The 24,917-nt window shown below is 47.1% G+C and overlaps 1 protein-coding gene across 6 annotated transcripts in view; it reads right to left on the bottom strand.

Moving 5' to 3' along the window:
• Nucleotides 1-7,519: 7,519 nt before the first annotated feature.
• LEF1 (lymphoid enhancer binding factor 1) overlaps nt 7,520-24,917 on the bottom strand; it is a 119,916-nt gene continuing 102,518 nt past the window's right edge. For 3 of the 6 annotated variants that reach the window (XM_019416851.2, XM_019416868.2, XM_019416888.2), the window contains 3 exons: nt 22,435-22,483; nt 21,758-21,798; nt 7,520-8,737 (listed from right to left, as the gene is read on the bottom strand). In XM_019416851.2, coding sequence (XP_019272396.1) covers nt 21,764-21,798; nt 22,435-22,483 — 84 coding nt within the window. In that variant the 3' untranslated portion in view covers nt 7,520-8,737; nt 21,758-21,763. The remainder of the gene's footprint in view (nt 8,738-21,757; nt 21,799-22,434; nt 22,484-24,917) is intronic. The other 3 variants (XM_019416841.2, XM_019416860.2, XM_019416877.2) reach the window with 1 other exon arrangement.

Here is a 24,917-nt window from a genome sequence, read left to right as displayed (position 1 = left end):
ACCTCTAGGCTTACAGAGTCCTAAACATTTTACACCTGTGGGGAGAGAGCCGAAGATTGAGAACACACCCAAGACTCATGAAAGAGCCTTGGAAGTTAAGCTGTTGCCACCTGGGCACAAAGACCCAGCGCTCCATACTCCACCCTCAGCTGCTCCGGAAGGGCTTTCCAGGCCTTCGGAGAGGCACTGGTCAGGGCTAACAGAGAGGAGAACTCGGGGAGGCGTTCAGTGAATTGGAAGAGGTGCCTGCCACTCAGGTAAGTCCTCTTTTACTGTATAAGCCATAGACTGTGAATGACTTAAGGCCCCAGGAAAAAAGCAAGTGCACAGGAGGGAAGTTTTCTAACACATGGGGTCGAGAAGTGGTGGTGTATGAACAGGGGAAGAACTGAACTCCATCTGACCATAATGGAGCTGGTCGAGGCAGAGCCCCCTTGCAGCACGGCAAGTTAACGATGCGGGCCTTAACGAGGAGAGAGGCTGCGTGTCGGAATGTGGGTCTCACCAACTGTATCTGTTGCGGAATTAGTATAAACGATTAAAACCAAGGGCTTGGGGATTCCACAGACTTGGGTTCTGATGCTCAGCTCCTCTGTGCTTTACTTACGTAACCTGAGTGGGGTGGGTATTTGCCTTCTGGCTGTATCAGTGTGACACCTCAGCCTCATTTCTGTAGATGCACTTACTGGAATATTCCAGCAGAATATGTAGGCTTTTCTTGGGCTAGCGGGTATGAGAGCAGAAAACCCTGGAATAAGAAGTGCCTCCTGCTGCCTCCTCATAAACAGCCACTGGACTCACATACCAGGTTTCGAACACCGGAAACAGAAGCCTCCAAAAAACTACTACCTGGGGAGGAAGACAGTGTTTGAAGTAAATTTTCTGCTTGGGGCAGTTTGAAGGGCTGAGCCCTCAGTGCCTCACTCTGGAGCTGCATGGAGGTTTGGGCATATACTTCAGATTTCCAGAGCTTTTTAGCCTCCGTGTTAAGGTTCTAGAGAAGGGTGAGGGGGCAGAGCAATGGCTCCCACCTCCACGTGGGCTTGTGGTGGGCCAGGCAGGCGGAGTGGGAAGCCACTGTCCCGTGCTGCCCAGCCCTCTGGTTGGAACCTTGGGGAACAGGTGGTCTGCCCTCAGCTGCTCCCACACAGGAGATGCTCTCGCTTCACTGGTGTGAGGCTGATACGTGATGCCCGCGGGGGGGGGGGGGGGGGGGGAATGGCGGAGGGCTGCTCCTGCCCCTGCCCCTGCCCCTTGAAGTCCGTGTGGCCTGCAGAAGCTTGAGCTTATCTGCACACATGTCCTAGTCTGAGAACCACGGGTGTGTGGGCAGGTCCAGGGGACATCTCCCCGTCAGCACCCAGTCTCAGGGTGGATTCTGCCACAACTGGCAGGCCTAGGCCTATGGTGGGTCATTAATGCTTGTGTATTGATTTTCTCAGTTGTCCTCCTTTCTTGTTAAGTCTTGTGTGTGCTGAGGGTTGCCTTCTGCTGGGAGAGAGAACTGGTTCATAGTGTCCTTTTATTAACGTGGGCTGCTCCCGAAGGCTGAGAGGCCAGTGAGGGACAGCACACCTCGCTCCCGGGACCCGTCGTTTGCAGGCCCCTCCCTGCTCCCCAGTGAGCCCCTTGGGCCTCTGTGCTCAGGGGTCCCTGATGCGGACCCCTGGAAATTCCCCAGCCTGCTGACAGAGACGCTGTTGTAGGGTGGAAAGCCTGAAGGAGAGAATAGAGACCGTCATCCTAAAGTCTCAGACTAAGGTTGGAGTGGCCATGATAATTCAGGTTGAGAACTCATGAGAAAGGGGTCCCTTTTTGCGAGGGCTGCCTGGACACTTTGTGTTCCCTCGGACCAGCCACCGAAGAGAGAACAGCCCCAGCTTACTGGAGTCTTTGAATTGGAGCAGGCGCGGCACCTGCCAGATGCTGGCACGTGGGAAAAAAACGACACTGTTCACCAGGCACTTTGGGGCTTTCGCAGCCCCCCAGGTGAGCACCGTACAGGCCCGGCTTTGTGAGCACTGCGGGGCATCTCCAGAGCTGGGCCTGGGGGGCAAGTTAGATTGTAAAACCGGTTACCCTTCTCTGATCGAGCATGTGTATCTGAACTGAAAAGGCCTGTAATGACAGGGGTGCCGGGCTGGCACAGTCGGGGAAGCGCGAAACTCTTCGTCTCCGGGTCATGAGTTTGAGCCCCACGGTGGGTGTAGAGATTACTTACTTTAAAAAAAAAAAAAAAAAAAAAAAAAAAAGACCTGGGACAACAAATAGGCCAATTTGTGGGACTCTGTTTTACTTTGGTTGCCTCACACCTTCTTTCCATGGGAGAAAATATCATTACAGCACAGAACATAATTCAGTGATTCTGCTGAGTTCAAATGCTGAGACAAGTTAAAGACAGAAAAGAAAAGGAGTCATCTACGAATTCCACTATGATCATAAAGAAAAACAGGTGTGAGATTAAGTCTGCTACTTGGATGCAGTGTTCTCATTCCATCTGGCAAATAACACATTTCCTACTGATTTCTTCCATTCATTTAATGGAGAGCAGAAACTTACTTAATTTAGCTGGTAACCTCTCAGGCTATGATAAAGAGAAATGTCAAATGAACACATCGGTGTAGATCTAGGACAATCCAGATCCTGCCCTTTTTGTATAAGTATTTTCTTGATCTTTGGTCCAAAACAGACTGGTTACTCCTGGTTACCAACTGCTTCCATGGGCAGAAGAAATAGATTCATATCTTCTGTGGCTATAGGTGATAAAAAGACAACGTATTTTATACTGGACAAAACATGTTTAGTAACAAATTACAAGACAACTCAAGGGGAAATGCGTTTCTTAGCCATTTCCTGTGTTTGGGCCAGGCGGCTGTCTCGTTTCCCGTTCCCCCTACCTCTGGGAGGTCAGTCACCTCTTCGTGCAGCCCAGGAGCCAGTGTGCTTGGAGGGCCTGGGTGCACAGTGCCGGGCAGTGGTGGAGGTGGACGTTGTTCCCCTCTGTGTGACTCCAAACCCGGGCTTTCCCCACTGGGCCACCTCATTCCTAATGTAAGACCTGTCTTCTTGCCGTGAGTACGGTCACATCGCACATAATACAGCTGCAAGAACACTTGGTCTGGCTGTTTGCAAAAGGGCCTTTCCGGATTAAAACACTCCTCAGGGCAACATCTGAGAGGTCACCTACATACTTTGCCCGAGGGAGCCGCTGTGGTCCGCACTCCCTCCATTTCCCTTCCTTTGTTAACCCGGGAAGAAAGTTGAGGGAACCGGAAGTTGAGATAAGTTATCACATTTATCAGTGTGTGTCCACACCTGAGAACAAAGGAAAGGAAAAAAACTACAAATTACCATTCGGGGAGAGGACTCTTGTACAGGAGAACACATCCAGATGCAGGACAGTCTTACAGAGCATGAAACCATTTTTCTAGGGTATAGTCCACTGGCGGGTGTTCAGGAAGAATGTATTCAGTGAGCACATCCACCGTCTTTTTTTTTTTTTTTTTTAAGTTTATTTATTTTGAGAGAGAGAGGACACACGCACAAGTGGGGGGGTGGCAGAGAGAATCCCAAGCAAGCTCTGCACAGAGCCCGACGTGGGGCTGGAACCCATGAACCATGAGATCGTGACCTGAGCCAAAGTCAGATACTTAACCGACTGAGCCACCCAGCTGCCCCCAATTTGTATCTTTAATACCAGATTACTGCCGCCCATAGGCCTGCTGGCATTACTTCTTCAACAAGGGCAACAGCCAGTTTTCAGTTAACATCTTCAAGTTTTACTAAAAGTTGTAAATTCTAGATTACCTAACAGGTACAAAGTTTTCCTTGGGTTGATTCATGCCAGCAATGTTTATCTGAAGTAGCAGCTCTCCCGGGGTGCCTGGGTGGCTCAGTTGGTTAAGTGTCCCCCTTTGGCCTGGGTCATGATCTCACCGTTCCCGAGTTCAAGCCCCGCATCGGGCTCTGTGCTGACACCTCGGAGCCTGGAGCCTGCTTTGGATGCTGTGTCTCCCTCTGTCTCTGCCCCTCTCCTGCTCGTGCTCTGTCTCTCTCTCTTGGTGCACCCTTCCTTCCCTGTCTCAACAACTCCTAGTTGCAGAGCGAGATCATGGAGGTTTTCCCAGTGGAGGGCTGTGGGTTAGAACAGCAGCTTCCAAAAGGGTTATCTGCTGGGATGCCTGGGGGGCTCTAGATTTCGGCTCAGGTCATGATCTCAACGGCTTGTGAGTTCGAGCCCCACGTCCGGCTTTACGCTGACAGTGTGGAGCCTGCTTGGGATTCTCTCTCTCTCAAAGTAAATAAATAAACCTAAAAAAAAAAAAAAAAAAAGCAAAATGGTACCTGCTAGGTGATGGCCAACACCAATGATCTTAGTTTTGTCCATAATACATTTGGAATCATGTCTTTCTTTTAGTATTAAAATGCTTAACTGAGGTCGAACTATTCAGTTTCGCAGTTCAGATTTTGGTGTAATGTATGTATTCCTAGAAGTTAGGTAGGTTTGTTTGTTTGGTTTTTTTTTGAGGTATAATGAACATGTATTATGTGCGTGTGTATAGTAGGATTCAATATTTGTATAGACTGTGGAATGATCGCCACAAGCGTAGTTCACGTCATCACTATAGTCACAAGATTTTTTTCTGGTTCTCTTAGCAACTCTCCAATATGCAATACAGTATTATTAACTATAGTCACCATACTATCCCGGGACTTCTATTATAACTGGAAGTTTGTGCCTTTTGACCCTCTTCACTCATGTCTTGCCACCTCCCCCCTCAGGCAGCCACCAGTCTGTATCAATGAGCTCTTTTTGTTTTGTTTTAGATTCCACATATAAGTGAGACCAGGCAGTATTTGGTCTGGGTCTGGCTTCAGTTAGCATAATGCCCCCAAGTTCCAGCCAAGTTGTTGCAAATGCCAGGATTTCATTTTTTCTTATGGCTTAATAGTATTCCATTGTGTATATTATACTGTATTTTCTTTACACATTTATCCATAGATGGATACATCGGTTGCTTTCATATCTTGGTCACTGTAAATAGTGCCGTGTCGAGTATGGGGGCGCATGTGTTTTTTTGAATTAGCGTTTTTGTTGTCTTTGGATAAACACCCAGAAATGGAATTGCTGGATATGGTAGTTCTTTTGATTTCTTGAGGAAATTCCACACTGTTTTCCACGGTGGCCGCACCAATTCACGTTCCCACCGCCAGTGCCCAAGGGCTCACGTCCTTTCCAACATTTACTTCTTATCTTTTTGAGAACAGGCATTCTAACAGGTGTGAGGTGATCTTTCATTGCGGTTTGATTTGTGTCCCCCTGATGATTAGGGATGTGGAGCACCTTTTCATGGACTTGTTGGCCATCTGCACGTCCTCTCTAGAAAATGCCTGTTCAGATCTTCTGCCCATTTTTTAATCAGAGTGTTTGGTTTTTGTTTTTGTTTTTGTTTTTGTTTTTTTCCTACAGAGTTCTCTGTATCGTTTGGATATTAACCCTTTATCAGAAATGAGAAGCTAGGTTTCACAGGGCAGCTCTTGACATTCCCCAGGTTTCTGTGTATGAAAGATAATACCCTGTGGCAGGAGTAGTAAACGTAATTTGTAGAACAACTACTATGTCGTGTGGAACATTTAAGTTTCTCTTTTCTGTCAGAACCACGCATTAGCCCCTCAGGATTTTTCTCTTTCAGAAGGAAAGCCACACAGACATCTTGTTATTGCTCACAGGCCCTTGATTAGAGGTTTCCATGTTGTTGCTGCCTTAGACCAAACTCTGGGGGAAAAAATTACTGTACTTAGGACAGCTGTAGTCGTGAAACAGTTCAAAGGCCCCTTCGAACAGCTCGACAGATCCTTGCCAGCAACCTTAGCAACCAAACCAACTAAAACTAGGAGTTTCGAACACCCCCTCTTAAGGACCAGGATGCCAGCTGTGACCTCAGAGGAAGGCTGGGCTCCCAGAGAGGCTGACCCGTCCTCCTCCTCTTGGCACACAGTTCGGCTCTGAGCTTGCAGGGAATGGAGCTGAATCACTCCCAGATGAAACAGAGAAAGAGCCGGAGGCGTGTCCCTCTGCCCACAGATGCCCCAGGGTGGCTTCTGTCAGGCTGCACCTCTCAAAGACTCCCGACTCGCCTTGCCCAAAGTGCTGCCTGCAGAAGGGTTTGGCAGAGTGGGCCAGGAACGAGCACCACGCTGGGGCAGCCGTGATATCTGGGAGAAACAGGTTATTCTGGAAGGAACATAGAGAACTAGGAGGGAATCAAGTTGGTGGAAGGAATATCTGACTCGGAGGACCCAAACAGTCCATTTCCTCATCACCGTTTACTCATCTTTTCTGTCATAAAAACATAAAGGAACCACCGGAGAGAGGGCCGGAGTGGGCTTTGGTGGGTCCTGTTCCCAGCCTCGGATCCCGGCTCATACTGGGTGAACAGACTGTTGCTAGTTTCCTTCTCACCGTGTTGGCATAAGGCCCCGCGCCCTTCCCCCCACCCCCCAAAGTAACACTTCACTACCCCCTCCTGCACCGTTTGTGTTTGGATTTTCTAGTGAACTCCCGGGAAGAGCATGAATGGCAGCTTTAGGGCATTTGGTTCCTGAACCTTAAGAAAACTCAGATGGTTTTCAAAGGAGTCTGAAAACTTTGTAACAAGTACGTCTCCTGAACAGAATAGAGTTCTCCCCAGTTGGTTTCACGTCTGGGACTAACTGAGGAGGAGCTGGAGAGGCTCCAGAGGACAGTAATGAAGATGATTAAAGGGCCGATGATGAAAGGTGGAAGGAGTCGGATCGCTTCGCGGGAGGAGAGAAACGGGGCCGGTGACTTAATGGCAGTCTTCAAGAGCGGTCCGTGCAGGGTGAATGCAAGTGTGGGGCCAGCTGTTCCCCAGCTGTGCTGGGGGTTGGGAACAGAGAATGGCTACAACTTCAGCAGGAGATTTCAGTCAGGCCGGTGGGATCAATGGTTCTCAAACTGGTTCAAGGGATGCAGAGCCACGAAATACTGATTTTTTTTAACTGAAAATGTACGTAGCTTTTGCTAAATCAGATACCAACTTACAGACCAGCCTAAGAAAAGCTTAAGGGAAGATTATGGAATACAAACTGAAACCTGGGAAAATGTTGGCTTTCGAGACAAGAGTGGGGGCACAGGGACACCTCGATTTGGGGTGCCCAGTTTGAGGACTGCGGAGCTCTGATGATGGAAAATGACCCCAGGCCTGCTGACGGCTGGGGCCCAGGTGGCTGTCTGAGGCGCTGAGGAAGAGAGTCCCCCCCATCCAAATCCTGGGGACAGTCTTCTTCGCACTGGCCCCGATTTATGTCTACACCTGGGAGAGGAGGAAGTGGGGTCCAAGCCGTCCAAATACCTTCGAGGACTGCGCGACTTGGAGGCAGGGGAAGGCGCCCCTCTGATGTGGCGAGGCCAGGTTGGGCCTGGCCCATGGATTTAGTTCGCCATTACCAGCTGTGATTGTTAGGAACTTTTTTTTTTTTTTTAAAAAAGGACACGTTGTTTTAAAATGTTTTATTACAAAGCTTCTTTTAAAAAATGCTCAGCACGTTAACTCAAACTGGAATGACAAACGTTAGATGGCAGTTTGGGGCAAAGGCTGTGCCTTGTTATTCAAAAAAAAAAAAAAAAATGGGTACATCAATGCTCATTTTAACAACTGGCATAAAATCCCACTAATTGGCTAATAAAAACAGATACAAATACAGAACATTGAAAGTAATAACAATTCAAGTGCTGGGCTTTTTACAACAAGGGGGTGAAAAGGAAAGAAAGGAAAATTCACTGCAAACCGGCCTGCTGACGGTATGTGTCAAGGTTTACCATTTAAACAAAGGAGATCAGAAGAAAAAGAAAATGAAATAGGACTGCCAACTGCTACCCACGGCGTGGATTCAGCTGTTACATTTATTTAGCTCTATCAAACACCTTACGAAGACGGGAGGCCACTATTTGTTACAATTCACAGAGAAGCCACTTGCCGGAAAAGATGCCGCTCAGAAAAGGGCGGCTTCTTTTCATTTCGTTTTTATTTCCAACTTTTCCAGATCTTTGAGTTTTACTTAAAAGCTCATAGCTAGCAAAATATACAACAAGAAAGTTTAAACTAAAAAGTGTAAATTAAAAAAAATTCAAGTTTAAAAAAAAAAAAGCAAACACAAGACTGATCCTTTTGCACTGTTAAATAAAAGCTTCAGGAGAAAGGCAGGAAAAAAAAAAAAAAAAAAAAGAAGAAGACCTAAACAAAGAGGGACGTCTTCCACAAAGTTCCGCGCTGGGGTGTGAGGACGTGCCGGCCGCAGGCTCGGGTTGCTCCTGGCAGGCAAACGTAGCCAAGTTACTGTCCTTGCCAAAAGGTTACAGGTGTGGACGCAAGACGCTCTGGGAAGTGCTGAGAAGTGCACGCGGAGAGGAGGGAGGGCAGCTGCTCAGCCTGCTAGCGTTCTCAGGTGCTCTGTCTGCTTGGCTGGGAAACCTTTTATGCTTGATTTCGGAACTTGGCTCTTGGAGTAGATGAAGGGGGGTTTGGCAGTGATTGTCTTTATGGATCAGCGTCTCTAGCGGTGACCTCAGGGTGAAGGTGGTGTCAATTCTCCATTGGGGTCGACTGGGCAAGCCCTGGAGACAGTCTGGGTTTTCAACAAGCTTCCATCTCCAGAAGAGGTCCCGGGGTCGCTGCCTTGGCTTTGCACGTTGGGAATGAGCTTCGTTTTCCACCTCAAGAAGGAACAAACGAAATGTTGTTAATGTGCGTTTGTCACAGGCCTTTAACTTCTACTGCATACGGCATGTGTCTTGAGATCTCTGCATTTAATAGTCCACTCTGGTGATCTGGTGATGGCTAAAACGGCAGCCCTAGGGTAGCCCCAAATCCTCACACTACATTGGAGAGTAAGTCTACTTCGGTGAAGTTTTGCCGTGGTCGCATGTACGCGTATGTGTGTGCACAGGGACGGGGAATGCGTTCACCACCCCGGGTGCTGAGCAAGCGCAGGGTAGGCACCATGAGCTATTAAGACTGTTAGCACTATAGTGACCTGGCAGTGACTCTTATCATTAACGCACCTACGGCCAGCGCTGTCCCTCACAATGACTGATGGGAACTGTGAAGAAACCATCTATATATGTAGGTCGCTGCTGAAAAAAACAAACGAAACGGGAGGAGATCGGTCACAGAATGCTATTGACCGAGAACTTTTGTGATGCCGACTTCAATTCCTATTCTGTAAAACTGACCTTTCCCTATTTAACAGGGAAACACATGCTACAGCACTGTGGTTTTTAAAATTTAAGCAGGGTACAGATAAAAGCTAGGAAGGACGGTACCTTTCCAAGGACAAAGGAGCAAAGCCTAGACCAGTGGGGAAGGAAGGCACCCTGCACTTTCCTATTTACGCTGTACTTGTGCAGCACAGATTTTCAAAGGTTTGGTCCAGGCTGCTGCCCCTGATGAGGAGCGGTCCTGGGCTAGGAGCTCCAGCAGCTGGAGACAAGTGCAGGCATCAGGATGGACTGCTCGCTGATGGGCACAGACTGTCCCTCGGCTGCGATCCGTCCCCACCCCCAGCTGTGGGCTCACTCTGAAATCAGAGCTGAAGACTGCCGCCGCCCACCCCCCCCCCCCCCCCCGCCCGCCCCCCGCCAGGCGGACACGTGGGGCAGCACCCTGCAACTCCTGGCCGGGCAAGCCATCCTTCCCCTCCCCTCCCCCACCCCACCTGAGGGCCCTCTCCTCCTCCCTTCTTGAGCTGAGCACAGTCACAAACTTGGCTGTCCAGCATGGTCATTTACCACACGGATACTGTGTGCTTCCCTGGAAAGAGTCCCAGTATCTCCTAATAAAGCCATTTCTTTGCACAGCCTCACATCTTCCCACTGTTGTTTCAGTATTCCAGCATCCTCTTACAAAATGCTCCTGGAAAGCTGCTTTCACAGATGCTCTGTACAACTGCAAACCTAAAGGCGACCCCTCCCCACTCAGGATGCTCTTCTCATGTGTGTGTAACTGGCACTGGAATCAGTTGGCAGAGAATGTGTCCTGCTATCAAATAAGACAGACCGGATGCGATTGCTCCTTTAAAATGCAGGGCCATCAGGGCAGACCAAGCCTTACCTCCAAATGGGAGAAATGGGGGGCTTACAGAGTTGCTTTATAGATATAAAACAGGTCAAATCACAATTCTTTTCAAGAAACCACAGGCATGAGGCTCCGGAGACTGGAGACTTCCCACATCTAAGGCTTCACTGGGGGGCTGTGGCTGGGCCAGGCCAGGCGAGCCCCAGCACGGCCCAACCCACCAGTGAAGTCGGTGCAATCAAAGCCGGCAATTACTGCTCGGGCTTCAAAGGCAGCGCGGCGAGGCCCATCTCACATATGTCAAGGCTTGGGCTCCCTCCACCAGGAGTCACCGAGTGGGCCATTTGTAGAGCGGGTTTGGAGGCGGCATAGGTCCCCTCCCTCCCCCGACCGTGCCCACCATCCAGCTGAAACCCACGAAGTTCCCTTGGACCAGACTCTAGTCTTGACAAAAATATCCCACCAACCAAACGGAACCAGGAACTCAAAAGGGCGGAGTCACTTCTGAAGAGCCCAAGTAGTAAAGGGGTGGCTGGAGATTTCATGACTGGATCTATTTCTGGTAAGTAAACAGCACTAACTCGGAGGCATTAGGACTGTCTAGGCCTTGATGCCAAAAGATGCAAGAAAGGACAGGGTGGGGAGGGAGTCCTTCCATAGGCTCAAACGAAGACGCTACCAAAAGCTGAGTGCTTCATCCTTGGGGTCTGCAGCCAAGCCCCCCGCCTCAGGCTGTCCCCGGCAGGAGGGGCCCAGGAAACAAGCCCCTTCCTGAGGCTGAGGTGGAGGAGAGGAAGGTCAGCTCCAGCTGTCCAGGCCAGGCCGGGAGCAGCGGAGCCGCTCTGTAGGAACAACCTGGGAATACCCCGTGTGTATCGAGTGATACCATTTCCTTGTTCAGAAATGCTGAGGAGTCCAAAAAGATGGGCCGGAATAGAAAGACCCTTCTCCCCCCTCCCAAGTGTTGCTAGGAAGGAGCAGGACCTTTAAAATGTTTTCAGTCATTACACAAGATTTGAGAGAATATCAGAGATAAGTTTTGCAAAAGGTAAACAGAGGCAGAGTTTAATTGCAAAAAGTGCCCCCAGAGCAGCACCCCACACACCTGATGCCAACTGCCTAGCCCGGCTGGCCGGCCGTGGGGCAAACTGTGACAGAGTGCTGTTATTTCAGGGTGTGAGATCTAGAGGCAATGACTTCTAGAGCAGGAAGCAAGCAGGACAGAGCTAGTCGGGCCTTGTTATTTCAGAGCACACTGAGGCCCACGGTCATTACATGACTGGTGCATCACGACCCCTAGAGAGTACCCATGCCTCTGGGGGCCTGTGGGTCACAGCCTCATGACTTTGTGACTCTGAGGTGGCCTTGTCTGCAAGGAGTTGGTGAGGGAGAAGCAAGAAAAACACGGTCTGCTGAGCACGGATATGCCAGGCACGGGACACACGCTCAGCGTCACATGATCACAACAGCCACCATCCCCCCCGCCCCGGAATTCTGCCCGTCTACAGAAATTGGGGGTGGTGTGAGGTTAAACAACCTAAGGTCACCCAAACTACAGGTGGCAGGACTCACTGTTGAGCCCTAAACCGATGTGCTCTCTACTGTATCTTGGGGCTAAACTGTCGTTCATTTTCTTCTACCTTCCAATCATCCATCTGCCCGTCAATAGCACTGTGGAGGTGGGCTGCATCTAGACTACCGCCCACCCCAGGATATTATGCTCTGTGAGAAAGCAGGATGTTGAGAACAAGAGGCATAAGAAGTTAACTGTGAAGTTTAAATCTCCTCAAAGATTGCAAGTGTAACCTACAGAAGCCAGCTCCAGCCCCTTGTAAGCGAACATCACCCAGTATTTGAGAAAGAGGAGAAATGACAGTGTGTGGTTAGGGAGGCTGCCACTGGGTCGTCTTTCTGCAGCTAGATGTGTCCTTAGTCCCTGAGTTCGAGACCGGTCAGTCTGCCAGCCACAAGCTCTGAAGCAAGGAGGTGCCCAGAGCCCGGAGGAAGGGGGTCAGTGCGGTGACGGGTCTCTGGCCCTGTGCTTGGATCCAGGCTATACATTCCGAGGCAGGGTTACTGAATCCATGCGGTTTCCTCCCCTGTGGTTATTCAAAGTGAATTATCAGTGAAAGCGGACTTGGGCAACGTTGAGATGATCCTGAGGCAGGCGTGTAACTATTTAACAAACTGCTCTAGGGAAACTTCTGGTTTCTATCTGCAGCTGTCGGTTTCCCTTCCCGATGGGCCCCTTGTGTCTCCTCTGTGAGCACATACATCACAACGGGAGGCTGGACCTCCCCGTGCAGGTCTTATTCGCTAGATCCTTGCTACTTCTGGAAACAACACAGAAATATTCTCGAAGAACTGTTGGAATAAGAGAGCCTCAAAACATCATTTTAGCTCTATAAGACGAAGTACTTCAGGAAGACAGGAACTATGTAGATCCACCTCAACCTCCCATCTCCAAATTCTTTATCCAATTCACATTTCTGTAGAAGTTCTCCCATACCAAAGATGCCAACTTCACCTCCTAAAAATGAGGCAACAGGATCAGTGCATACTTTCTTTTCAAACCAAGAATTTCCACTGTTAAACACGTGTGTGTGTGTGTGTGTGTGTGTGTGTGTGTGTGTGTATGTCTAAGCATATGCTTGCTGCACAGGGAGGCGACAGTGCACTGTGGGGTTCACAGCAGAGCTCCAAGCATAGTCCTGGACTGGGTCCATCACTCTACCAGGGTTATCTTGGGCGAATTACCCGAACATACCAAACCCTGGTTTCCTCATCTGTAAAATGGAAACAGTAAGTCCCCACGCTTCATAAAGTGGGTTGAGGGGATAAAAGGAGACAATGTGTGGTGAGCTTGGCGAGTGCCTGGCATTGGAAGACACGATAAGGGTTATTACTGCAGTGGGTGGAGACTGGGAGTTAAAGACAGATCCACGTTCGAACCCGACCCTGCTGCACCCCAGTCACGTGACCCTGGACAAGTCACTGGTGTCTCCTCATCCCTGTCCAGGACTGCCTCAATACTGGCATGGGGTAATCTAAGCAGAGACGTCTAGCAGAGCACCCAGGACACAATATGTGGACCAGAAACGTCCGTTCCATTTCTGATACTCCAGCCTCAGCATACTTGGGGGAGTGAGCAGAATTCATACCATTTATAGAGCTTCTGGTGGAAAGTACAGACCAGTAGAGAATTCTGCAAAACCTCTCTTATGAAACATAAAATATCTCTTATGGAACACAGTATCTCCAGACACACAATGATAATTGAGAAAAGTCATCACAAAAGGGCAGCCAGAGAGATCTGCTGTGATATTCTCAAAGAACGTACCTAAAATTTTAGACAATTTCAGGTTAGATATGAATTCAAATGTAAGCAAGAAGATGAGCACTACTGTCCCACTGAGATGCCCTCACTGTCCTCTCATTCTGCCAGAAAGACACAGTGACTTTGCCGAGGCTCACGGACGGTTTTAGGCAGGCTCCCCTCACTCAGCGGGAGCCCGGTTAGCCAGCCCCGGCAGCCTCAGGTCTAAAGAACGCAGCTGGGGAAAAGGAAGTAAAAGAGCCTCAAGCTATCACAGTGCCATCGAGGAATTCATGCGCAGAAGCCGCCCCCTTCCTTCCAAGACCACCCCGTGCACAGCAACGCAGAGCCCGTTTACTTTTAACTTCTAAATTATTCAGATATACTTCTTTTTCTGGTTCCCGAACCCACACAACAGATCGGAAGAACGTGTTACTTGAGAGGAGGGCAGCGTCTCAGAAAGGGAAGGTACAAAAATGATAAAGGAGTAGATTTCTTAAAATCCCACATTATCTGCGGTCAGTTAGCATTGTGGCAAACAGCACCGAGTCCTTGTTACCATATACTATATGCACCGTAGAACAACAGCATGAGGTACTAAGAAATATTTAATTTGAAGGAGAAAGAGTTGAGCGGCACTCAAGAGTTAAACAAATTACATGTTCTGATACTTAAAGAGGGAAACCTACAGTTCTCTGGGAAACCATTATCCAGAAGGGCTCATTTCCTCAATAGTTCCAGATGGCTCAGTGAGAAAACCATTCTTCTTAAACCAAATTTGTCCAAAATAATTTTCTTATTCTATAAACTATTAAGTGCACTGATCTTAATTTCATGCTCTTTCATGAACAATACTAAATATTACATGTCCCAAGACGGTTTAAATGAGCCTCTCCCTCTCCTATTATGAGCAACTTTGCTGGCCAAGGGTCCAGTTCTCTGTCTCAGTTTCCCAAGGCAACTGAAACACATTCTGGCTCTCCTGACCACTGAAGAGGTACAAAGAATTGACACTGTAGCACAGGAGAGATTTTAAAAACCTTCACCATGGGGATGAGTGTCTCCCCACATCTTCACTAAAGCACGGCTGCTGATCTAACAGATCCCAGTCACCGGCTCACTGGTGAGCTGCAACGGACACCCGCTGGGTTGCTGCCTAGCCCCCCTTCTTGATTATCCCAAACTCCAACACCCCCCACAGTGAGAGCAGTGTGCCCGATGGCGATTTTGTACGGTGTGACCGTTCCCTCTGGCCACAGCGGATTGTGGACCGAGGCAGGAGTCTGACCCATGCTGGGCTGACTGGAGTCCCTTCTCTGGAATTTGAATCCTCATGTCTTTGGGAGACTGACACTGTCACAACGTGTCAGCTCGGCAGCTCTGGATACATGATCAAAGAACTGAGAAAGTCGATCTACAGAAGGGAGAAGAGAGTAGTTTTCAGGGGCACATGTAAGAGCAGGAAAAGGCCATCTTCCAGTCCTCTCTCTGGGTCATTTGCACTGTTGTCTTTGGCTTCCACAAGATGCCACTGCATCCTTCAAATGGACTTCCCCGTTCTCCTTATGCCAACATGGGCTGTCTCTTCTTGCCATCAAAGGCCCCCGCGCTATGAGTCAGCATACAGCGTCCTGAAGAATGGTCAGAATTTGAAAACCTGCACTCCGCACAGCATTTAGTGTAGCCACACAGTGTCATTATGCAGCCATCTCTCTCTCCAGGACAATGTGACCACGCCTGCCCTTCCAGCCAGACGTCTGGATTTTCCTTACTGAATGTTCTTACTAAGAGACATTATAGTTAAGTGTCATTGCCTTGTGAATTCTTTACAGGTTTCTACTAATCTGTGACAAGTTCAGCAGGAATTTGAGGACAAACATAAGAGGAAGGAAGACACGAGTAGGCCACCGCCTCAGACAGGAACATGTCTAGGGAAGGTGCCATGTGGGAGTGTCTCCGGGCCATCAAAATCTCCATTTCCTAGGAAAGCAACCTGCTGACCCAGACAAGACCAATGCCACACCAGCGGCTGCCTGGCAAAATGTCAGGCAGGAAGTCCCCCACTAGGCGAGGCTTCCTCTTTTTTTTTTTAATTTATTTTTTTAATTTTTTGTTTATTGATTATGAGAGAGAGAACATGAGCACATGCATACAAGCAGGAGAGGGGTAGAGAGAGAAAGAGGGAATCTCAAGCAGGCTTTGCACTGTCAGCACAGAGCCCGACATAGGGCTCGATCCCATGAACTGTGAGATCATGACCTGAGATGAAGTCAAGAGTCAGACACTCAACCAACCTAGCTGCCCAGGCGCCCGGTCAAAGGGCTGCAGCAGGGGTGCTTTGGGAGCGCTAGCAGGGTGCCCGCTGCAGGCTGCACGGCCAGGCCCTGCCCCCATGCCGTGTCCCGCGATGGGGGGCCGGTCTCCCTGATCGGACAGCCACCTGCCTCCAGGCTTCAGGCTCCCTTCCCAAGAGCCCCGAACCCTCACACATCTCCTGCTTGTTGAGTGACACTTCAAAGTATTTGACCATAGTGTCTAAGCGTGGGACAAAAAGATGAAGAGTGGAAAGCAGGATGTTATTTTTTCCTCTTTCCCATTTTCAAAACGTTAATTTTTACTTGGAGACTCTGAACAAGCCTGAAGGTTTTTGTTTCTGACTTTATTATTTTGTAAGAGCTTGGTTTTGCTTTCTAACTGGCCATGTCAACTGGAAGCAAAGAGCCAGAGGCTTGCTGATACCTAATGACTCCATCTGCTCTCAAGGCACAGAACTCAGAGCGAAGATGAGGCACCAGTGGCAAGCTCGCAGGGTGGGCATCAAAGCCTGTACAAAACACCGTTGTCCGTGAGACCCCTGGGCACAGATGGCTCCCTGACTCCAAGAGGGCACGGCTTCGCAAAGACCCTCAGTCCCACGGCCGGTCCCGGAAGTGTTTCCAGTCCCATGCTGCAGCGCTGCCAGGAGGCTGCGTGAGCACCAGGGCCCCGGGCGCCCAGCCCTTAGTTAATAAACAGCCCATCAGGCTCCCGAGCATCACCCTCAAATGGAAAGCTAGAGATGTAAAGCTAAGCACTGTGCAATTAACTACTGCATTCTGTACTGTACTAGAAATTACCTCTCCCACACACCTCTTGGCCCCAGGGAAACAAAGCCTCAAGTAAAAAACACATTTTAATCTCAGGTTAGCAAGTATACAAGGTAGAGATTACACCAATATCCAAAACCTTAAGTTTTTGTGAGTATGTCTGTATGTGGGTATCTGTGTGTATCTCTCTGTGTTTAAAAAGGTGTTGTTTTAAAGATAGTTTGTTCTTTTAAACTAGCTCTTTGATGTTATATAGTCAAAAGGAGTATGTTGAGATATCATAAAAATCTTTTCAATCTATGTAATTTTAAGATAATGGGATTTTTTCATTTGTTAAAGTAAATATTAATAAGCCAATTTGTAAAGGTATGTTTTTACATTAGTAAACTTGGAGTGATAATTCTCTCCAGCTTTTCAAAAATTTTAATTCTTCTGTAACTCCCATGAATCTTGATTAAGTAAGGAAGGAAGGGAAGTTCAGTATTTGATGACAATCTCTGACTTCTGACAAACTCTCGAGATGTTACATATTCCAAATAAACTTGGACCCAAACACTGGAAATTCCCAGCAACTTGATCACTGTTCTATCAATTCCCCTCATTGCTACACAGCTCAAGGGTTACTTACTCCGAAAGGCTTCCTTGATCTCACTCCGATGTAGATACTTCTTGTTCTTATTTTAACATAATGTATCCATCTCCTTCATAGCACAGAATGTATTACTTTATAATTCCTATCTATTTTTATGTCTTTATCTTCTGAAACTAAAAGCCCCTCCAGGAGGGGACAGAGTCCATTTGGCAAGTGCCCCACTGCTTAGTGCCGTTTCTGACTTGCAGTGGTCCTCGCTGGGTGTTTGCAGAACGAATGAAGAAATGACTGGCATTTACAACAGTGGCCTAGAGCTGGACACAGCAGAACGTGTGCAGGCTCATTCCCCGAGGCCCTGGACTTCCAGCATTCCTACAAGTGACAAGTGCATCCTAAAAGCTCAGGATGAATTTGGCTTTTTTGGAAGACCACACAGCTTGGGAATCACCTCTACCCTGAAAGAAAGTCTTTCGTGCAGCCCGTTTCTAATTATCCTAAAAGTCACTGCAAAGTGTTGAGACCAGTCAATGCTCATTCGTTTCAACTGATTTCACCAGAGTGAATACGTGTATAAAGCGTGCAAGTGGAAACACACGGGAAGATGGGGACACAACTGGTATATGGGGAACTGTTAAAAGGCCAGTTATGTTGGGCTGCAGGAGACAGCTGCAATGGTATTTCGCACCAAAAACATGAAAGCAGTAAATGAAACGTCTATCTTTCAAGGAGCAGAAATACAAATTTTCAGAGGGCTTTTTTGTTCCCTGAGGAAAGATTTTCCTTATTAAGTGGGGATATTTTCCCTACAGTTCGTTGTCCTATGCTAGTTCAGAGGCAAGAGAGTTCTCTCGCCTTTGTGCTCCATGCATGGTCATCTGAGCTCAAAGATCTAATTTAACAGGACTTTTCTTTTAGGAGGCCAAGAGAGGGTTAAGTTCCACTGTGTACCTAAGAGAAATAAACCCTCTCAAAATACATCTTCACATTGGAGTCACGATATCTTCCCCTCCTGGGTGCTGGGTTCCATTAGCTCCACCTCACTGGAGAGGAGATCAGGAGGGATTTAGTTAATACTCAGCAACTTCCCTCCAAACCGAAACCAGTTGCCCGAGATTTCACGCCCCGTCGTTGGCAGGATCAGCTCTAATCAAACAGTTTATCTGTCACTGGCTTGTTTCTAAGGTGAAGCCAGCACTAGTGTGGATGCAGTCTGGCCAACAAGGGGCTCACACCAGTGGAGAACCAGATTCCCTAACCAGAGGCGGTCACGCTGGGTGGAGAAGGGGAGGCTGGAGATGACCTACACAGGAACTGAAAAATAGCCACGCTGTCTACATGTCATTTTCAAGACCGTACAGGTGCTTTAGTAAGTTCTGTGGAACCACTCCCAGAACGGGGACTACAAACCTGTAAACATAAAGGAGACTCGAGTCTCTTCAGCAACACTGGGAGGCAGTGCAGACCACAGAAGAGCAAAGCAGACCAGGAAGTAGGGCCACGGACACAGGGTGTCTCAGAGGCCTAAGGACCCAGCACTTTCACTGGAGCGGGGAACCGGAGGTCTACTGGCTTTAAAGGACCTGCCCCAGGCCACACAGTTCAGGAAGGGGCTTCTCTCAGAGCCTGGGTGGCCTCGTTCTCAGTCTAAGTGCTTTCCACAGCACAATGCTCAGTTCCCCGGGTCGTTTCTCAGCCACTGCTCTGGTTTTCAAGGATAGCAGGTCGTTATCGGTATCACTTTCTCAGAAGGGCCTTCGTGAGCATCACACCCAAAGCAGAACCCCGCCCAAGTCAGTCCCGGTTTTATTTTTATTACTGCACTCCTATTTTTCTGTTTACTTTTTAATAACCACCCTCAGCAATGTGAGCACTACAAAAGCAGGGACTTTCTCTGCCTCACTCAACACTACTTTCAGGTCACAGGGCACTATCTGGCATTAGTTAGGGGCTCAGTAAGTGCTCAACGTTGACTCAACAAGTCAACTACTACCCTTACAGGAGTTTCTGAATTCCCAAAACAAAGGGGAAGAGTGGACAGCACGGATACTACCATTCCTGATTTCCTGAAATCTTTATGAATGCAAATCAGAGCTCCTCTCTGCTCTACAATTCTTATCAAATGACTGCCAGTGCTGCCTTCAGAAGGAGGACAGTGTGGAGGACAGTGACTTCAAAGGCTGTGGGACTGGCCCAGCAACAAGAGAAACACTGCGGACTCTGATTAAGTGAAGGAAACCACCAACTGCAGCAGCTGCTGAGAAGTGGGGTTGGGGAGGGGGTGGAAGGGGTAGGGGGCACTTTGCTTTTTTTTTTCTGGGCTAGAGTAGAAAGGACACTTTAACTTTTAGAAAAAATACGGAAGTGACCGGAAAGCACAATGATAGCTATGGCATTAAAAAAGGATGTGTGAGATAAATTGTAGGACTCAAATATACTCCACCTAATCTAGTCTAAAATACTATATACCATGTTAATCATTAAGGACACAAAACCAAACTATGAAGTACAGAAGCATATTTTTTGCATGATTTTTAACAGAAATGGCATTAAAGATTTTGGTGCAAACAGAAGATGGAGTGAATCAATGAATGTCAGTCCTCAGCACACTGCACTTGTGAGGGTTTTTCCATTTAGAAGCAGAGCATAGAAAGGCTGCTGTCCATACCCTAAGGGTTAGTGATTAAAAGGACAACGTTCTCTAAAAAGAAAAAAAAAAGAATGCAAAAATAAAGTACAAAAGCATGTGTATGTGCTTGCAACCAGAATACCTTTACTACGACACAGGGCCTGTGACTGTCCTCTCTGTGCTCTTAATGACCAAGCCGGGAGGCCAGCTCAGAAGAGGTTCCTCCATGAACAGCCATTAAGTGGAAGTAAACATGGACATCGTCTGTGATACTGGTTTTTGGGTCCCTTGGTTGGTCATCTATATGAAGGGCAGATCCTCTTTTCAATCAGGGAAAAGGCTGCCACTCAGTATTTAGAAGCATTTTGATATCATTCAACTATAATGATGGCATTGGAAGAACCTGGGGAATCTGAAAAAAGATCATGAAAGTTTCACAGAGGAGAGGGCAACTGAGGTAGGTCTCAGTGAGGGGTAGAGGGAAGAAGGAAGGCATATATGATAAACAACCACAGGCCCTAGGTGCTACTCCCGTTGTACAGTTGAAAAGAAAGACTGAAAAGCTGAAGTAGATTGCCCCGGCAAACAGCTGACTGAAAATTTCTATTTGGCATCAAAATGTCTATAACTTTCTTTGGAAAAGTCCACTGAAATTTCAGCACCAAAGCTAAGTTCTACAAGATGAAGGAGGGGGTCATGTGGTTCTAGCCAAGAACCAAATCTCTGCATGCTAACGCTCTCTCGTGAGAAACACTGCACATGTATCCCTTGCGTGGCAGGGGAAAACAGGCTTTCCAAGCACAGGGACAGCATGTGCAGTGCCCGCAGTGTATGTGGGGAACTGCTAATAATCTCGTTTGAACTGAGCACAGGACTCATAAGGGCTAGGTTGCAGATGAGCAAGAGGGACCGAAGGGAAAACCCAGGACGGGGCAGAGTAAATAGATCCACGCTGAGTGGTTTGCACTTTGTCAAACAAAAAGCACAGACCATTTTTTAAGTTGGGAAGTGACACAATCAATTCGTGTTTTGGCAAAAACCCCCCGGGAGCAACACGGAAGATCAACTGGCAGAAAAGAAGCCTGGAGGTGGGAAGATTTCTGCAAAGGCTATTCTAATAATCCAGACGGCAGGCTTGAGAACCTCAGCAAGGACTGCAGCCATGATGAGTTAAGAGGGAAGATTCAACACAGGCCAAAAATATCTGTAGGACCTGGGTGTGGGCTGCTGGAGAGGGAGCAGAATCACACGTAGCTCCTCTGGGAAGAGCTGTCACTGGGAAAGAGGTCAATGGGCTATGAATTCAAAGGTCAGCTAAATTTTAAGGTCAGTTTACAAAGCCAGGTTCCCACAAGGGCTGGTGGCTCAATCGATCAAAAGTATGGTCACTACAATAAAAAGACAAAAACAAAAACAAATCGACAACTAAACATTACCTATAAATACTTGACCAGGATCTAGCAATGGTTACCAACAGAGAAAAGAGCCTGATAGCAGAATAGAGTTAATCAAGTCCCCACCCAGATTTTTAAATAACAGGGAAAAAAAGAAATACATAAAGTCCCTCCTTCTCACTAAAAACAGATATATTACTTTTAAGTATCTGTATATCATCTCAACTGAGAAGTCTCTACGGAGCAAAATCTTCCAGGTCCTGTGCCAGAACAGGTCTGGGTGCCTCAGGTGCCACCCAGGGCTTTTCAGAGTAAGAGGGCGTTTTGCTTGCTGGTTCTGTGGTTTGTTTCTTAGAGCAGGCAGATTTGCCACTGGTGGTCAGTGCGGAATGGTGAAGAGTTAGGGGAAGGGGAAGAAAGATTAGAGGGGCAGAAGGGGAAGAAAAAAAGAGAGAAATGCATACCATATTGCAAAAACATAGCCGGTATAAAAACCATCAGATTTTTTTAAGCGCTAATTTGATTTTGGTGGGGTTTCCTCTTTAAAGGAGCAGAGTTGAATGCATCAGTATGAGCAAGGAGATTCACAAGCAAGTGCCTCTGTTTATAACTAACGTCAGCAGTAGGACCAGAGAGTCGTTCTTACCATGTTTCAGATGTAGGCAGCTGTCATTCTGGGACCTGTACCTGCAGAAAATTGTGTCTTTAACAAATTTTTACTGAAGAGGTTTTTGTACATTCCAAATACGTAGTAGCTACAACATCAGGTGGGCTCGTTTGCTTTACTTTCTATGGTTCTTATACCAGCCATTTTCATTTGTGCAGTACAAGTAGTGGCCTTACTTTTAATGAAAGAAAAAAGGGGAAATAAATAGGACCTCACTCACTGATGCCTTGAATGAATGTCCGGGAAAGATAAACCCTGCTGTCATCATGTTTTCTACTTTCAGAAAACCCAAACCACAGAAAAGGTAGCATATTATAAAATCAGGATAAAAAACTGTTATTGCAAGGAGTTGTGCAAATGGAAACACAGCAGAAGTGCTACGGAGGGTACAGACAATAAAAGCCAAAACAAGACAAAACACCAACAGGATTCCAGGTGACAGGGTTTGGGGAAGGAATGTGTAGACGTACCTTCACGCACTCACATTGAAAAGAAAGGTCTTTTAAACATCTTTAAAGCATTTCAGGAAGGAAAGCAGAGTTTAAAACATCAGAGGTTACAGTTGCAGAACAAAAGCAGTGTGTCGAAGATGCCGACTACTTTCAAAGGTATTTGTCAGAAGCAGAGAATTGACTAGAAAGTCACATGGTGCCTACCTGATGTCGACTCCTGGAGTTTCTCTCTCTTCCTCTTCTTTTTCTTACCCTGGAAGAAGCCAGGCACATGGTCATGTTACACACTGGACTATGAACACATGGACGAACGGGATACAAACGTACAAAAGGCAAGAAGTCAACCAAGAAGGGTGCCTCATTCTCTCCCTTTCCCATCTACACCTAGACACACAGACCGAGAGAACGAGAGAAAAATTGTCACCTCTTTGTGACCTTTGTCCCTACAGCTTCTTATTGAGTATCAGTATTGACAGTGGAAGTGGTTTCCCAAAGCCAAGCCAGGCTGAGGAGGTCCTAGGGCCGTGGCACCAGATACCCGTTCAGAGAAAGCCCACTTAAGGAGGCATCCTATCACTAACCACCACGCTGGGAACCCACTTCCGGCAGTGTTCATGATCAGTCTTCCTTACGGTGAATTCTACCATGTAATTAAAAGTACATGATATTAGCTGAGGACCTCTTGTCCCCACGGCACAGGCATGACATGATCAAGGATAGCGGCAGCAAGGTAAGATAGAACCTGAGAAAATGGAAGGTAATTTCAAAGGCAGAATTTCTGGCAATCAAGGACCTTGTTTCCTAAAACAGACACGAAAACGTGCAATCTTAAATACATTTGCAAAATCACCTTCACAGATTTACAATTTTAAGTTCCATTTATACTGGTCTACTCTTGTTTTTCTTCATGATTTCCCCTAAAACATCATTGTAATAGGTAGGGCAGAGACACAGTATCTGTTTGATTTACGTGAACAGTAAATGGCCAACCTGGATTAGGATAGTACTTTCAAGTAACTTTAACAGAACACATATCTCATCCAATATCTCTATCTTACGGCTGCCGTAATAATCACATGAACATGGAACAAAACACAAAACTCTAAGATTACACTGAACATACTATGTGTCTATATTTTTATGCATCTCAGGATAATTTTTCTTCGTGTCACATGACCTTGACCACTGAGGCTTTAGAGCTTAGTAAGGCTGACTCACACTGTCCTCACAAAGAGCAGAGATTAGCGACCCTGGAAAATGGCATATCGGAAATAATGGAGTTCTCGTTAACATTATTATTAAAGTACTCTGGGAGAAGGGGAGCAGACAGAGGGAGAGTATGCTTCTCCCAGGCTTCCCCGGTCTTCATTTCAAATGGCGTTACTATGGTTTTCAGAAGATGCTATGACGTTGCTTCATGTGTCAGGAACTTCCTCCTCCCTTTCTCCTCCTAGCTCCCGTTTGCCCTTTAACATCATCTCAAGTGCCAGCTCTTCCAGGAAGCTTCTCAGCTCCACCCCACCTCCCTGTCCCATCCGCCCCTCCCCTCCCCCCTCCGGCAGACCTCACCTCCTCCCAATGCCATAACTGGCTGTGTCCCTGAGCCCCCCTCCAGACGGCCCCTGGCTCCAGATCACAACCTGAGTGTGTCTGCCTCTGCAGCCCTGTGTATGTCCAGCATGTGTGACTGTGGCCTGAGGTGGACGACTGCCAATGCTTTGTGAAATAGCCTCTACTGTAGTCTAGGTATAAACCAGTGTTATGAGAGAACCAACATTTTATGGTAGACAAAAAGACCGGAGTAGTTTGGATGTACTCATGTCAACTTACACAAAAAAACTCATTTGTGTGCGGTAAATATAAAAATATTTTTCATTAAAATATTTAATTATAGTTAATACTGGGATTATGAAGCATTACATTTAAAAGCTCTAATAATACAAATATCTGACTGAGCTCACCTAAGAAAATATGTGCACTGCTGATTTATGAAGACTTCAGTTATAAAATCTATGATGCTGTAGAATAGAGCATTTTAATATTAAATAGTTGAGACATAATATTTAATGTGATCTCAGTAAGGATAAGGATGGCCTTCTGACACTAACTGCTACGATACAAGACATGTATCTTGTTTAGACTCCATTTCTATGTTGTTATTTTAAGAATAATTAGCTAAAGTGCTATCATTTGATTGACTTCTGTTTGCCTTAGTAATTAATAGGCTTATTTTTATTGTTATAAAAAATGATGTAACAAAGCTGGGTTTTCCCTTCATTCCGGGGGATCCCACAATCAAGTTATGTGAAACAATTTCCTTTAAAAATTCTGCAGGAGAAAATCTTTAAAGGTAAATTCACAATATACTGGATTTCTTCAACACTACTTTCTTCTCATCTCTCCATATGGACAAAAGGAGAGAGAGCGAGAGGGACAGAGTATGTATGTGTTCATCTCTTTTTAAAGCTTTATCCTTTATCTAAGGGTCAGAAACAGAAACTTCACTCAAAGACATTCAACAAGCAGTGCTAAATGTATACAAATCCACAGCACAGCTCCTCCGTGGGTCACATCTGTCCAGAAAGATGTTAATTACTGCCCCGAAAACAGAAGTACGGTTCAGGGGAGAGAACTCTTGCCCTAAAGCAGTCTTCTTAAGGCCCCGGAAAGACCGTGCCAGTCTGCTG

The sequence above is a fragment of the Panthera pardus genome, unplaced genomic scaffold (genome assembly GCF_024362965.1).
Source record: "Panthera pardus isolate Hobbes unplaced genomic scaffold, ASM2436296v1 HiC_scaffold_13, whole genome shotgun sequence".
Lineage (NCBI taxonomy): Eukaryota > Metazoa > Chordata > Mammalia > Carnivora > Felidae > Panthera > Panthera pardus.
Note: the sequence above shows the minus strand (reverse complement) of the source record. Positions and strands in the feature narration are given on the sequence as shown.